General features: G+C 43.4%; 1 protein-coding gene across 4 annotated transcripts in view; it reads right to left on the bottom strand.

Annotated features, from left to right (window-relative positions):
• Window positions 1-212: 212 nt before the first annotated feature.
• Window positions 213-13,720, bottom strand: part of LOC135511110 (attractin-like protein 1) — a 327,206-nt gene continuing 313,698 nt past the window's right edge. For all 4 annotated transcript variants that reach the window (XM_064932650.1, XM_064932647.1, XM_064932648.1 and 1 more), the window contains 2 exons: window positions 13,475-13,589; window positions 213-2,074 (listed from right to left, as the gene is read on the bottom strand). In XM_064932650.1, coding sequence (XP_064788722.1) covers window positions 1,950-2,074; window positions 13,475-13,589 — 240 coding nt within the window. In that variant the 3' untranslated portion in view covers window positions 213-1,949. The remainder of the gene's footprint in view (window positions 2,075-13,474; window positions 13,590-13,720) is intronic.

Raw genomic sequence — 13,720 nt, forward strand, 5'->3', positions numbered from 1 at the left:
TATAACTAGTCTTAAGAAACATTCCAAATCAACACACGTTCTTCAACTGAGCGATCAAACCAAGACATCATTCAGGGGAATCCATCAAGGTGTCCGATGTCAGTTTCTTTATGTGCGCTATGCTTGTAAATCAATCATATTGACATCCTGAGCATCAAATCAATAAAGCTTGAGACTTGAAGCCACAAAATACGAAGGAGCGATTTCTAAAGTACAGTATGAAGAAGCATCAAAATGTTTATTTGCAACTTTACACAATATGCCCATATGAAGAAAATAATGAGGTGAGCCGCTCTTCATTCATACACATTTCAACAGATCGGTGTAAGATACATTACATGTAGTGTTCACCTAAACAGAAAACATCAGATCTCTCACATTTATACATTTCTTATGTACATTTAAAAGCGTAAACCATTTATTAGGTTACGTTTACACTGATTTACAAGACAGAACAAAATGCGACAGAATATGGGATGCTTCGGATAAAAGTGTAAACACAATGAACTTCAAAGTGATACAGAGAAAACAGTCAAACTGTCTAAATGCCAAAAATAAGTAAAAGAAATATAAAAAAGGAAACAAAAAAAGATTTCTTCATATGATACTGTGGGATGAACCACAGGACCCACACCCTGACTGAGGATATCTTCCAATTTATGCTTCCTTCCTCTCTTCCTTGAAGTAATCCCAGAGAGTAGGAAAGGAAATGAATGTAGCATTTTGGAACAGGGCCTGAGAATGTTATAGGCTGAATCGAGTTGCATGATTGAAGCTGAGTAAGTGTGTAAAACAAATTAATGGACCTGGATTTGAGGTTAAATTAATATATATATTTTTTTTCATTTTTAAAATTATTTGTATTATTAACATACTGTACAAGAAAACATTAGAACTAAGTACCTTTTATGATCGTATTGTCTTCATCATTTCATTAGAAACACAATCATTCACAATAAAAGATGGCAAAATAAAACAATATGAGTAGTAATTAAAATAGTATTTTATATTCTAAATCTATAATTAAATAAACCTTGAAATGTATAAAGGATATGTGTTGACGGATAATGAGAAATATGTTGAAACATCACAGCTATGAAACATGGAAAGGTCATGCATTTGAATGCCAGAATACATGTCATGCCATTGCGCTTTGACAATGACCTTAACATAATAAACACAGGCAGGTTTCGTTTCTGATATACAAGTTTTCTTTCTTTTTTTTGCTGTTCTTTGCATCCAACTACTTCATTGGCCCGTGACATACTCTACTGCTGGTAGGCTAAGTCAAGGCTCTTGGTGCATACTGTGAGGAACTCAGTGCAGAACCGTCTCTCAGCACAGGATATACTAACTCAGAGTGAGGCCATCCTATAGTCAAGTCAAGTTATTCTAGACCCATAGGCTGCTCTGTTTATTTAGCATGGATTGAATTTGGGCAGATCGTACATTAAAAGAAAACACAACAGAAAACAGGAGGGAGCTTTCTTCTCTCTAATGTCTTTGTATCAAAATGAGCACATATCTCACCAGCACGAGACCCGTGACATTGTTCTTTCAGACTCACGTCACATGACAGTCAAACCTCAAGTGGCGACCTGCTCCTCCTAAACTCTTAAGGAGATGTATCCACAGGGAGGAAGTGCAGACTACAAACTTCCTGGCTGAGAGCCAATGGGATGTGCAGAACCCCCCCAGCTGGGCTGGGCAGAGACCCAACCAGGGAGCAGACAAGTCACTCTGGATAAACTCCATTACAGAGTGTGGAGGTGAGGAGGCACACGTAGTGGACACTCGACGTCACAATAAAGGGCTTCCGTTGTCATCGGGTTCACTTCAGCACGCCGTGCTGTTGAGAGACGGGTAAAAAGAGAGCAAGAACTTGTCAGAAAACAGAAGCGTTTGCGGTCCTTTCAGGTGCATTCAGGCTCCCCTTTTGGTCAGGTGTTTCAAACACAGGTCCCCTGATGCGTTACTGCGTGCGGTTTACGGTTCTTCAGGCCATGGTACTTGTCTCTGAAGTCTCCAGGTTTCTGCTGTGAGGTGTCGATCAGGGCACTAGCGATGGCAATGCCTACAAGGAGGAGGGAGAGAGACAGAAAAATGAAGGTGAGCTTCAAAGTAAACAGCAGCGTGGCAGGTAAAACACAGTGACCAGTAATGAGCTCACTGCCTCCCGCCGGCTTAAACCCATTCCCAACTCCTTAGCACCACTTCCCCAACTCTAGTCCAAGCCCTCACATATCAGAGTTCAGCAGGATGCAACGACAGCCTACAGGTCACTGAAGCATAGCTCTACACCCCTCTGGGCTGTTATTTCTCTCAATACAACAATCTGATTGGTCAGCTATTTTCTCCAAAAGGCAGACAAGTAGAGAACACAATGACAGCAGATGTTCCTGCGTTCTGTTGGCATGCTGTAATTCATATGGATTTTCAGCATGGCTTGCCCTCTGTACAGCAGTAGGCTTGACTAGTATACTCATTAGGACAGGGACTAAATATTCTTGTATGCAGCCAAAAAAAACAGAAGCAGAAAAACAAGGAAAAGCTCACCAATTTGGACACAACATGCTTAAGCATTTCACACACCAGTGATTCCTGGGCTATTGCAGAGGGAAAACCAATTGTGTGTGTGTGTGTCTGTCTGGTCCAGCCACAGTGCGCCCTTCATCACAAAAATCGCTTCAGTGCCCTTTCCCACCGTCTTTCGCTGCCCGCTGCCACGGACAGAAGGCAGGCCTTCAGCATTGATTATAAAACAAGATGTACGACTTAAACAGGGATGGATGGAGGGATGAAGATGGGGGTGGAGGAGAGAAAAGAGCCTGGGCCCGACACTCTAGTCTACAGTCTGACGTGTCTGGTTGGTGGAACCATCCCAGACCAGATTACCTGTCAGCCAGTTCACTCCAAATCCCAACTAGATCCTTCCAACACAGTTACCTGACACTTTTCTATAGCAATCACTACATGTAACAGTGCAGCTAATATGTCTGATCTTGAATACCATGGGATTGAAAGCCACCACTACTCTTGGATAGAAATCACCACCATGTGTAACCCTTGAAAGACAAACTTTATACACTTTAAATATATATATTTTTTTAAATATATATTTAAAATATTATTTTTTTAATGAAAAACTAAAAACATTTCATGACAAAGTTGTCTTTCTAGATGCCAGTTGAGGTAACTCAACCGAAGATGAACGCTAACTACAAAATAGCTTTTTGGTCATGACAGAGTACTATTTAAAGCCAATGGTTTCTGGATGACATGAGATATCCATCTCAAATTCAATTAATTGGACAACATAATCAAATCAGGATACAGATGAGTGGAGGTGAAGGGCGCTCCCTACTAATGAAACCTATAAATGGGATTGTTTTGTCAGGTGAGGTTCCTGGACCATTAATGTACAAAGTGCTTCCGAACAGGAAGGGACCCCAAATGCACAGAAAATTAAATCAAACAGGAGAGTGAGAATCCTTGTTGAAACCTTGTCATTGGTTGATATCTTCACCTGACAATGTGGAAAATGTGGTTGACAATGTAGATTAGATGTGCTAGCTTCATCCCAAAGGCAGTTCCTATAGTAACGACATTTAATGCATACTGTTTTTCACATGTTAAATAACTACTTATTAATAGTCCTTTAAAACCCCATCACCAAACATTTCAGGACAGATACTATCTTAGACTGGAAGTCAATGAAAGGTTTACATAGAGGGTCCACTCTGGGTCAATCCGCTCTGGAGACAAGATGATGCTTGTGGTACCCTCAGAACAAAGCTGTAGAGGACCCAGCCTGCACCGTCGGCCAGAGAGAGACAGAGAGCCCAGAGGCTGGATGTTCATAGACACTCTGCCTGAAAACAGAACACCATACACTAGCATTTCCTTACATTCCCAATAATGGTGACATCATTCCAAAAGAAAAAGGGATTAAGGAAAAATGTTTAACTCATATCTTTATTTTGTGTGCTTAATCTTTCCTCGACACACTCAGCAGCACGTTAGTTTAATGCGCTCAGGAAAAGCCCAGGCCACCGGACCACGAGGCTGTGATGGGGAACGGGGCACCATTGGAGGCAACACGGCAGAGAGAGAGATAGAGAGATGGAGCAGAACAGGAGAGATAACAGGGGCACTGATTGTGTTTTTTCTTCATTTTCCTCCACTGGCTTGGGGAACGCCAAGGGATTTATCAACCACCTGGGACTGGAAGACGTGTCTCTCCAGGCACCACAGCTAAATGCAAATCGCTAGTCGCTGGGGGTTGAGGGTGCCACCACAGACTCTTACCTCAGACCGCACTTCAATAAATCTCCTTCACACCTCCATCCTGCTCTCTCTCTCTCCCGCTTCCTTTCTCTCTTACTCTCTCTGTCATGGTTGGTCCACATCTCCTCCTGAATAGGCAGATTATCGTTGATGAGAAGGGGATTGCTGTGTTTGTATTGAGACTATGTTTAAACCCCTGAGAACATGCTGGTATCTGGCAGGCAGATGGCTCCTTCCCTGTCTTGACCTAGTTCTCATCCATTAGGGGCCCACAACAATGGAGGAGGAGGTAGACATGATGGAAGGATGAGAGGTAGCAGGGAAACAGAGGTAGATGGCTGATAGACATATGTCCATCCATTTGACCATCTGTCAGTCTCTGTCCCTTCAGCAAATTGGAGCATGTCTGTCGGATATTTTATCCATGTGCCAATCCAGCTCCAGCTGTAAATCTGTCTGAGAAGCCCGACTTTTAGAAGTACACACCATTCCTCAGACATATTATTAAGTTGAAACCAACTTCCCTACATTCAAGGGAAGTTCCTCACTAAGCAGCTAGTCCCAGTAGGTTGGAATCAAAGTTAGCACATTCCTACAATAACTCCCCACTCAACTATTAGTCTGAATGAATTATTAGGTTTGGTTAGAGCCATCCCTACACTGACTTAGGCAGAATAAGAAGGGAGTGTGTGTGTGTGTGTGTGTGTGTGTGTGTGTGTGTGTGTGTGTGTTGGTGGAGAGACGGAGGTGTACCTAGTCTCCTCGGCAGAGCACTTTAAAGCAGTGTCACACAAGGGCTTAGAGAAGTGGACTTCGAGAGAGGCCTGTGGAGAGGAGGGTGTTTGTGGGTATGTTTGTGTACATGTAGGCAGATTGTCTATACCAGATAACAACCTATACAACAAAAACATATACTACTTGTAGCAGAAACTACAGTTGAAAGGTGACATATTGTCCCTGGTGTTATGTATGGATATCGTCGGTATATGTGCCTTTTCCTATGAAGATGAACCCGGTATCCACCTGTGCCATCCTGGGAGCCTCAGCTCTGCTGTTAGCAGCATTACAGAACAATGTGTCAGAGCACTGGACCAGATAGGGCTGCTCTACCCAGCACAAAAACTCCAGCACCCCAACATCCACACACTTCCCAAAATCAGAAAAAGCGTCAAGATTCTAAGAGGCGGATTACTATGGAGTTCTAAACCACCACATAAGGAGAGAGAGGAGACTCAGTTTGAAACTGGCGCTTTTAAATATTAAAACAAGGACTGCATGCAGGGGATGCCTTTCACTACACAAACAATTGTATACATTCCTCTTCCCCGCTTCTAGGAAGGGGGTCAGATAATGGTGACGCTACTAGGGGAAGGAACGACGAGAGAGCAGAAGAAAAAACAAAGAGAGGTAAAAATAGCTTGTGCTCATGAAACATTCCTCTTGAAGTGAGTCCACAGAGAGCGCTGGGAACGGGCTGAGCGCGCCTAAAGTGACTTCACTTCCACACACACTCAGATCAATGGTGGAATAGCTCTGATCCTAGAAGGGCCTCTCCAGAGAGAGAGAGGAGAGAGAGAGAGAGAGAGAGAAAGAGAGAGAGAGAGGAGAGAGAGGATAGAGAGATATAAAGACAGAGAGCGACAGAAAGAGAGAGACAGAGAGGCAGAGAGACAGAGAGAGAGAGACAGAGAGAGAGAGAGAGAGAGAGAGAGGCAGAGAGGCAGAGAGACAGAGAGGCAGAGAGACAGAGGCAGAGAGACAGAGAGGCAGAGAGACATAGAGACAGAGAGAGAGAGACAGAGAGGCAGAGAGACAGAGAGAGAGACAGAGTGAGAGCGAGGCAGAGAGACAGAGAGGCAGAGAGGCAGAGAGACAGAGAGGCAGAGAGGCAGAGACAGAGAGACAGAGAGACAGAGAGAGAGAGAGAGAGAGAGAGAGAGAGAGAGAGAGAGACAGAGAGACAGAAAGAGAGAGAGACACAGAGAGAGAGACAGAGACAGCGAGACAGAGAGAGACAGAGAGAGAGAGAGAGAGAGAGAGAGACAGAGACAGAGACAGAGAGGCAGAGAGACAGAGAGGCAGAGAGACAGAGAGGCAGAGAGACAGAGAGGCAGAGAGACAGAGAGACAGAGAGAGAGAGAGAGAGAGAGAGAGAGAGACAGAGAAGAAGGGCATTCTATGCCATCAAAAGGAACATAAATTTCAACATACCAATTAGGATTTGGCTAAAAATACTTGAATCAGTCATAGAGCCCAGTGCCCTTTATGGTTGTGAGGTCTGGGGTCCGCTCACCAACCAAGACTTCACAAAATGGGACAAACACCAAATTGAGACTCTGCACGCAGAATTCTGCAAAAATATCCTCCGTGTACAACTTAGAACACCAAATAATGCATGCAGAGCAGAATTAGGCCGATACCCACTAATTATCAAAATCCAGAAAAGAGCCGTTAAATTCTATAACCACCTAAAAGGAAGCGATTCCCAAACCTTCCACAACAAAGCCATCACATACAGAGAGATGAACCTGGAGAAGAGTCCCCTAAGCAAGCTGATCCTGGGGCTCTGTCCACAAACACAAACACACCCTACAGAGCCCCATGACAGCAGCACAATTAGACCCAACCAAATCATGAGAAAACAAAAAGATAATTACTTGACACATTGGAAAGAATTAACAAAAAAACAGAGCAAACTAGAATGCTATTTGGACCTACACAGAGAGTACAGAGTCGGCAGAATACCTGACCACTGTGACTGACCCAAAATTAAGGAAAGCTTTGACTATGTACAGACTCAGCGAGCATAGCCTTGCTATTGAGAAAGGCCGCCGTAGGCAGACATGGCTCTCAAGAGAAGACAGGCTATGTGCTCACTGCCCACAAAATGAGGTGGAAACTGAGCTGCACTTCCTAACCTCCTGCCCAATGTATGACCATATTAGAGAGACATATTTCCCTCAGATTACACAGATCCACAAAGAATTCAAAACAAATCCAATTTTGAAAAACTCCCATATCTACTGGGTGAAATTCCACAGTGTGCCATCACAGCAACAAGATTTGTGACCTGTTGCCACGAGAAAAGGGCAACCAGTGAAGAACACGCACCATTGTAAATACAACCCATATCTATGCTTATTTATTTTATCTTGTGTCCTTTACCATTATACATTGTTAAAACACTGTATATATATATAATATGACATTTGTAATGTCTTTATTGTTTTGAAACTTCTGTATATTAATTTTACTGTTAATTTTTATTGTTTATTTCACTTTATATATTATCTACCTTACTTGCTTTGGCAATGTTAACACATGTTTCCCATGCCAATAAAGCCCTTGAATTGAATTGAGAGAGAGAGAGAGAGAGAGAGAGAGAGAGAGAGAGAGAGAGAGAGAGAGAGAGAGAGAGAGAGAGAGAGAGAGAGAGAGAGAGAGAGAGAGAGAGACAGAGAGACAGAGGCAGAGAGGCAGAGAGACAGAGACAGAGAGAGAGAGAGAGAGAAAGAGAGCGCGAGAGAGAGAGAGAGAGAGAGAGAGAGAGAGAGAGAGAGAGAGAGAGACAGAGGCAGAGAGACAGAGACAGAGAGAGAGAGAAAGAGAGCGCGAGAGAGAGAGAGAGAGAGAGAGAGAGAGAGAAAGAGAGCGCGAGAGAGACAGAGAGAGAGAGAGAGACAGAGACAGAGAGGCAGAGAGGCAGAGAGACAGAGAGAGAGAGAGAGAGAGAAAGAGAGCGCGAGAGAGAGAGGGAGAGAGAGAGAGCACGAGAGAGAGAGAGAGAGAGAAAATAAAGCAAGGGTAGGAGGGTGAAATATTCTGTTTCATTCAGAGAGGACTTTATCTACCCATTCTCTTCCTTTCCCTCTAGTGTGTAGTGTGCATTTGCACTCCTAGCGATCTCTCTGATCTTCTCTGACCCTTTTCTCACATACCTCCCAGAACTTCCAGCGACATACACATGAAAGCGTAGTACTCAGGGAAAAACGAATCTACACAAAACTGTATTGTCCAGCATCATCATACATACTATACATGTTTCTAAGTGATAACACAGTGTGACAATTCTGACTATTTTCTACATCACAGAATAATCCTCTCCACATTATCCAGACTGGGGCTATGTCGTTAGTCTTTGAAGTTAGGATGTTACTGGGTTAACATCTGACTATATTTGCACTTTTAAATGCGTCTAGTATTTTGGAATATTCAGAGGAGGAGAGTGATGGTTCCTGGGCACATGACAAGGTAGTTAATGTATCACACACTGACACATTCAAACACAAACTGAAAAGCACACCTATGCACAAACACACACCCACATGCACTCACATACTAACTGGTGTAGGCATTTATCCCTAACCAGTTTGCCCACATCAGATGGGATGTGCTAAATAGATGGGATGTGCTAAATAGATGGGATGTGCTAAATAGATGGGATGTGCTAAACAGATGGGATGTGCTAAACAGATGGGACAGGCTAAATTGATGGGATGTGCTAAATAGATGGGATGTGCTAAATAGATGGGATGTGCTAAACAGATGGGATGTGCTAAACAGATGGGATGTGCTAAACAGATGGGAAGTGCTAAATAGATGGGATGTGCTAAATAGATGGGATGTGCTAAATAGATGGGATGTGCTAAATAGATGGGATGTGCTAAATAGATGGGATGTGCTAAATAGATGGGATGTGCTAAATAGATGGGATGTGCTAAATTGATGGGATGTGCTAAATAGATGGGACCAGCTAAATAGATGGGACGTGCTAAATAGATGGGATGTGCTAAATAGATGGGATGTGCTAAACAGATGGGAAGTGCTAAATAGATGGGATGTGCTAAATAGATGGGATGTGCTAAACAGATGGGAAGTGCTAAATAGATGGGATGTGCTAAATAGATGGGATGTGCTAAATTGATGGGATGTGCTAAATAGATGGGATGTGCTAAATAGATGGGATGTGCTAAACAGATGGGACCAGCTAAATAGATGGGACCAGCTAAATAGATGGGACCAGCTAAATAGACGGGATGTGCTAAACAGATGGGATGTGCTAAATAGATGGGATGTGCTAAATAGATGGGACCAGCTAAATAGACGGGATGTGCTAAACAGACGGGATGTGCTAAATAGATGGGATGTGCTAAACAGATGGGATGTGCTAAATAGATGGGATGTGCTAAACAGATGGGATGTGCTAAATAGATGGGATGTGCTAAACAGATGGGAAGTGCTAAATAGATGGGATGTGCTAAATAGATGGGATGTGCTAAATAGATGGGATGTGCTAAATAGATGGGACTAGCTAAATAGACGGGATGTGCTAAATAGATGGGATGTGCTAAATAGATGGGATGTGCTAAATAGATGGGACCAGCTAAACAGACGGGATGTGCTAAATAGATGGGATGTGCTAAATAGATGGGATGTGCTAAATAGATGGGATGTGCTAAACAGATGGGACCAGCTAAATAGCCATTTCCAGTTTACACCCCGAGTGTCCCATAAAGCCCCTGAGGCATTCCAATCCCTTCCCTCTTCCTGGTATCACAGCACTGCTTCAGGACTTACTGCAGAGTGACACTTTCATTACTATAGTTCCATGTATGATATGCATATCAAATTCCTAATCACCCCAATATTACCACATAAAACTGTCTGACCACTGCACTACAAACAGAGGGCTAGCAATGTTAACCAATCACCGCACTTTGACTGCATGAAATGGTTCAATCAAGCTCAACGTCAACAAACTTTTCACTCGTCCCACATTTCTTGAAAAATTTGATGAAAATCGCAAATTGACATGCAAAATGTCAGAATTACCAGAGCAAAATCAAAATCAAGCATTTTTGGCCGCAACTATCACAAAAAACTCTGTGAAATCCTCAAGGGACTGACTGTACAGAATGCATTTACCCAGCAGCAGTGGCCAGTACCGTAGCCTGCACTTACTGGCTGAACTTATAAGCTGCTACTATTTTCCCAGTACTGGTGGCTTTTAAGGCTCCTCTAAATGTAATATAAGCAGCTTTTCCCAGCATGAGAACCCGCTGCCTTGCAAAGTGCTTAACTTCTACCGTCTTTTACAGGCTTCCTGCTGCAGTCACTTTAACACCTGCTCGTATTTCAGCTAGTTTATTATACCTGCATGATGAGCTGACAGCACTCTCTCAGAAAGACTTGGGCTTCAGGGGAAATAGGAGAGAAAAGGAAAGGAATAAAATAAGCGAGAAAGAGGGAAACTGAAAAACAAAGAAAGCGAGAGGCAGAGAGAGAGGTGAATGAGAGATAGTGAGATATAGTGAGTGAGTGAGAGATATACTGAGTGATATACTGAGTGAGTGATAGAGAGTGATAGAGTGAGTGATAGAGAGTGAGAGATAGAGTGAGTGAGAGTGAGTGATAGTGAGTGAGTGATTGAGTGAGTGATAGAGTGAGTGAGTAAGTGAGTGATAGAGTGAGTGAGAGTGAGTGATAGAGTGAGTGAGTAAGTGAGTGATAGAGTGAGTGATAGAGTGAGTGAGTGAGTGAGTGAGTGAGTGAGTGAGTGAGTGAGTGAGTGATGGAGTGTGTGAGTGAGAGATAGAGATCATGTGTGCTTGTATGTTTAAGGGGAAAGAGTGACAGAGGGAAAGACATATTTAACTGGGTGCTGTCAGTGATACAAGTTCTAAAGCAGTCCCTAGCTCATCTCTGTGACACTGTGTGCCATTCAAATGGTCATCTCCCTATTCATCTATCCAAAGCACAGCGGCATATTCAGCACCTCTGAAATATCACGTATCCTCTTAGGAGAAACAGGAGGTCAGCTGGGCTCTGCTGGAAAACCTATTGGAGGCAACAATCGATCCAACAGCCTGCTAATTCCTCCCGGTCTAACAAGTTTCCTTCTCTCACTCAAATCAAAGCCCCGAATAGCTAGTAGATCTGTGTCCGTCAAACAAGATGGTACACAGGTTTCCAAATGTAACTGCCTGAAGGAGAGAAAGACAGTCTGACAGAGATTGGGTTGTAGAGGAGGTGGGGCTGAGATCTAACAGGGAAAGAGGATAGGTAAGGGAGGTTGGGGGAGGAGAGGAGGGTTTTCAGCTCTCTATGCTGTCATGCTTCAGTCAGCAGCTGTCTGGGCAAGGTGGAGGTGAGGAGTGATGGTTGAAGCAAGAAGGCAGGGAGATAGAGAGAGACAGAGAGACAGAGAGAGAGATAGAGAGAGAGACAGAGAGAGACACACACACAAACACACCCTACAGAGCCCCATGACAGCAGCACAATTAGACCCAACCAAATCATGAGAAAACAAAAAGATAATTACTTGACACATTGGAAAGAATTAACAAAAAAACAGAGCAAACTAGAATGCTATTTGGCCCTACACAGAGAGTACACAGCGGCAGAATACCTGACCACTGTGACTGACCCAAAATTAAGGAAAGCTTTGACTATGTACAGACTCAGCGAGCATAGCCTTGCTATTGAGAAAGGCCGCCGTAGGCAGACATGGCTCTCAAGAGAAGACAGGCTATGTGCTCACTGCCCACAAAATGAGGTGGAAACTGAGCTGCACTTCCTAACCTCCTGCCCAATGTATGACCATATTAGAGAGACATATTTCCCTCAGATTACACAGATCCACAAAGAATTCGAAAACAAATTCAATTTTGAAAAACTCCCATATCTACTGGGTGAAATTCCACAGTGTGCCATCAGAGCAGCAAGATTTGTGACCTGTTGCCACGAGAAAAGGGCAACCAGTGAAGAACACGCACCATTGTAAATATAACCCATATCTATGCTTATTTATTTTATCTTGTGTCCTTTACCATTTGTACATTGTAAAAACACTGTATATATAAATATAATATGACATTTGTAATGTCTTTATCGTTTTGAAACTTCTGTATGTGTGATGTCTACTGTTAATTTTTATTGTTTATTTCACTTTATATATTATCTACCTTACTTGTTTTGGCAATGTTAACACATGTTACCCATGCCAATAAAGCCCCTTGAATTGAGACAGAGAGAGACAGGGAGAGACAGGGAGAGAGAGAGACAGAGAGAGAGACAGAGAGATAGAGAGAGACAGAGAGAAAGAGAGAGACAGAAAGAGAGACAGAGAGACAGAAAGAGACAGAGAGACAGAAAGAGACACAGAGAGAGAGACAGAGATAAAGACAGAGAGAGAGAGAGTGAGAGACAAAGATAAAGACAGAGAGAGACAGAGAGAGAGAGAGAGAGAAAGAGAGACAGAGATAAAGGGAGAGATAAAGGGAGAGAGACAGAGAGAGAGCGAGAGAGAGAGACAGAGAGAGACAGAGGCAGAGATAAAGACAGAGAGACAAAGACAGAGAGAGACAGAGATAAAAACAGAGAGATATAAAGACAGAGTGAGACAGAGGCAGTGAGAGAGAGACAGAGAGAGACAGAGATAAAGACAGAGAGAGACAGAGGCAGAGAGAGAGACAGAGAGAGACAGAGATAAAGACAGAGAGAGACATAGAGATAGGAGGAAGTATTTTCTAAATGAAACTTTTTCTCTTTCTCTTTTGTTCTACACTGAGTGGACAAAACATTAGGAACACCAGCTCTTTCCATGACAGACTGACCAGGTGAAAGTTATGATCCCTTATTGTCCCTTGTTAAATCCACTTCAATCAGTGTAGATGAAGGGGAGGAGACAGGTTAAAGAAGGATGTTTAAGCCTTTAGATAATTGAGACATGGATAGTGTATGTGTGCCATTCAGAGAGTGAAAAGGAAAGACAAAAGATTTAAGTGCCTTTGTATGGTAGTAGGTGCCAGACACACCAGTTTGCGTCAGGAACTGTAACGCTGCTGGGTTTTTCCACACAGTTTCCTGTGTGTATCAAGAATGGTCCACCACCTAAAGGACACCCAGCCAACTATACACAACTGTGGGAAGCATTGGAGTCAACTTGGGCCAGCATCCCTGTGGAACGTTTTCGACACCTTGTAGAATCCATGCCCAGACAAATTGAGGCTGTTCTGAGGGCAAAAAGGGTGCAACTCAATATTCGGAAGATGTTCCTTATGTTTGGTATACTCAGTATATATCTGGAATGGTAGAGGGAAATAGTGGTATCTGAAGAATGTGTTAGATCTGGGAGAAGGGCTGGTCTAGAGGCCAGACACTGAGTGGAGAGGAGACAGGTGCTTACCAGACTGGCCAGGTGGGGGTATTCCTGAAGGGACTCTGGGCAGACACATGAGGACGGTCAGTACGCCGGCCCTGCTCCCCCAACATGGCTCCACTGCTATAGGCTTGGGCACACCCTGCACAGAGAGAGAGGAAGGAACATGTCAGTCCTGTCAACCAATAAACACTCCCAAATCCCATCACAAAGGGGTGCGTCAGATTTCCACACACCACATGGTTCCACTGTTTCTATGAGAACATTGCCCCG

The sequence above is a fragment of the Oncorhynchus masou genome, chromosome 23 (assembly GCF_036934945.1).
Source record: "Oncorhynchus masou masou isolate Uvic2021 chromosome 23, UVic_Omas_1.1, whole genome shotgun sequence".
Taxonomy (NCBI): domain Eukaryota; kingdom Metazoa; phylum Chordata; class Actinopteri; order Salmoniformes; family Salmonidae; genus Oncorhynchus; species Oncorhynchus masou.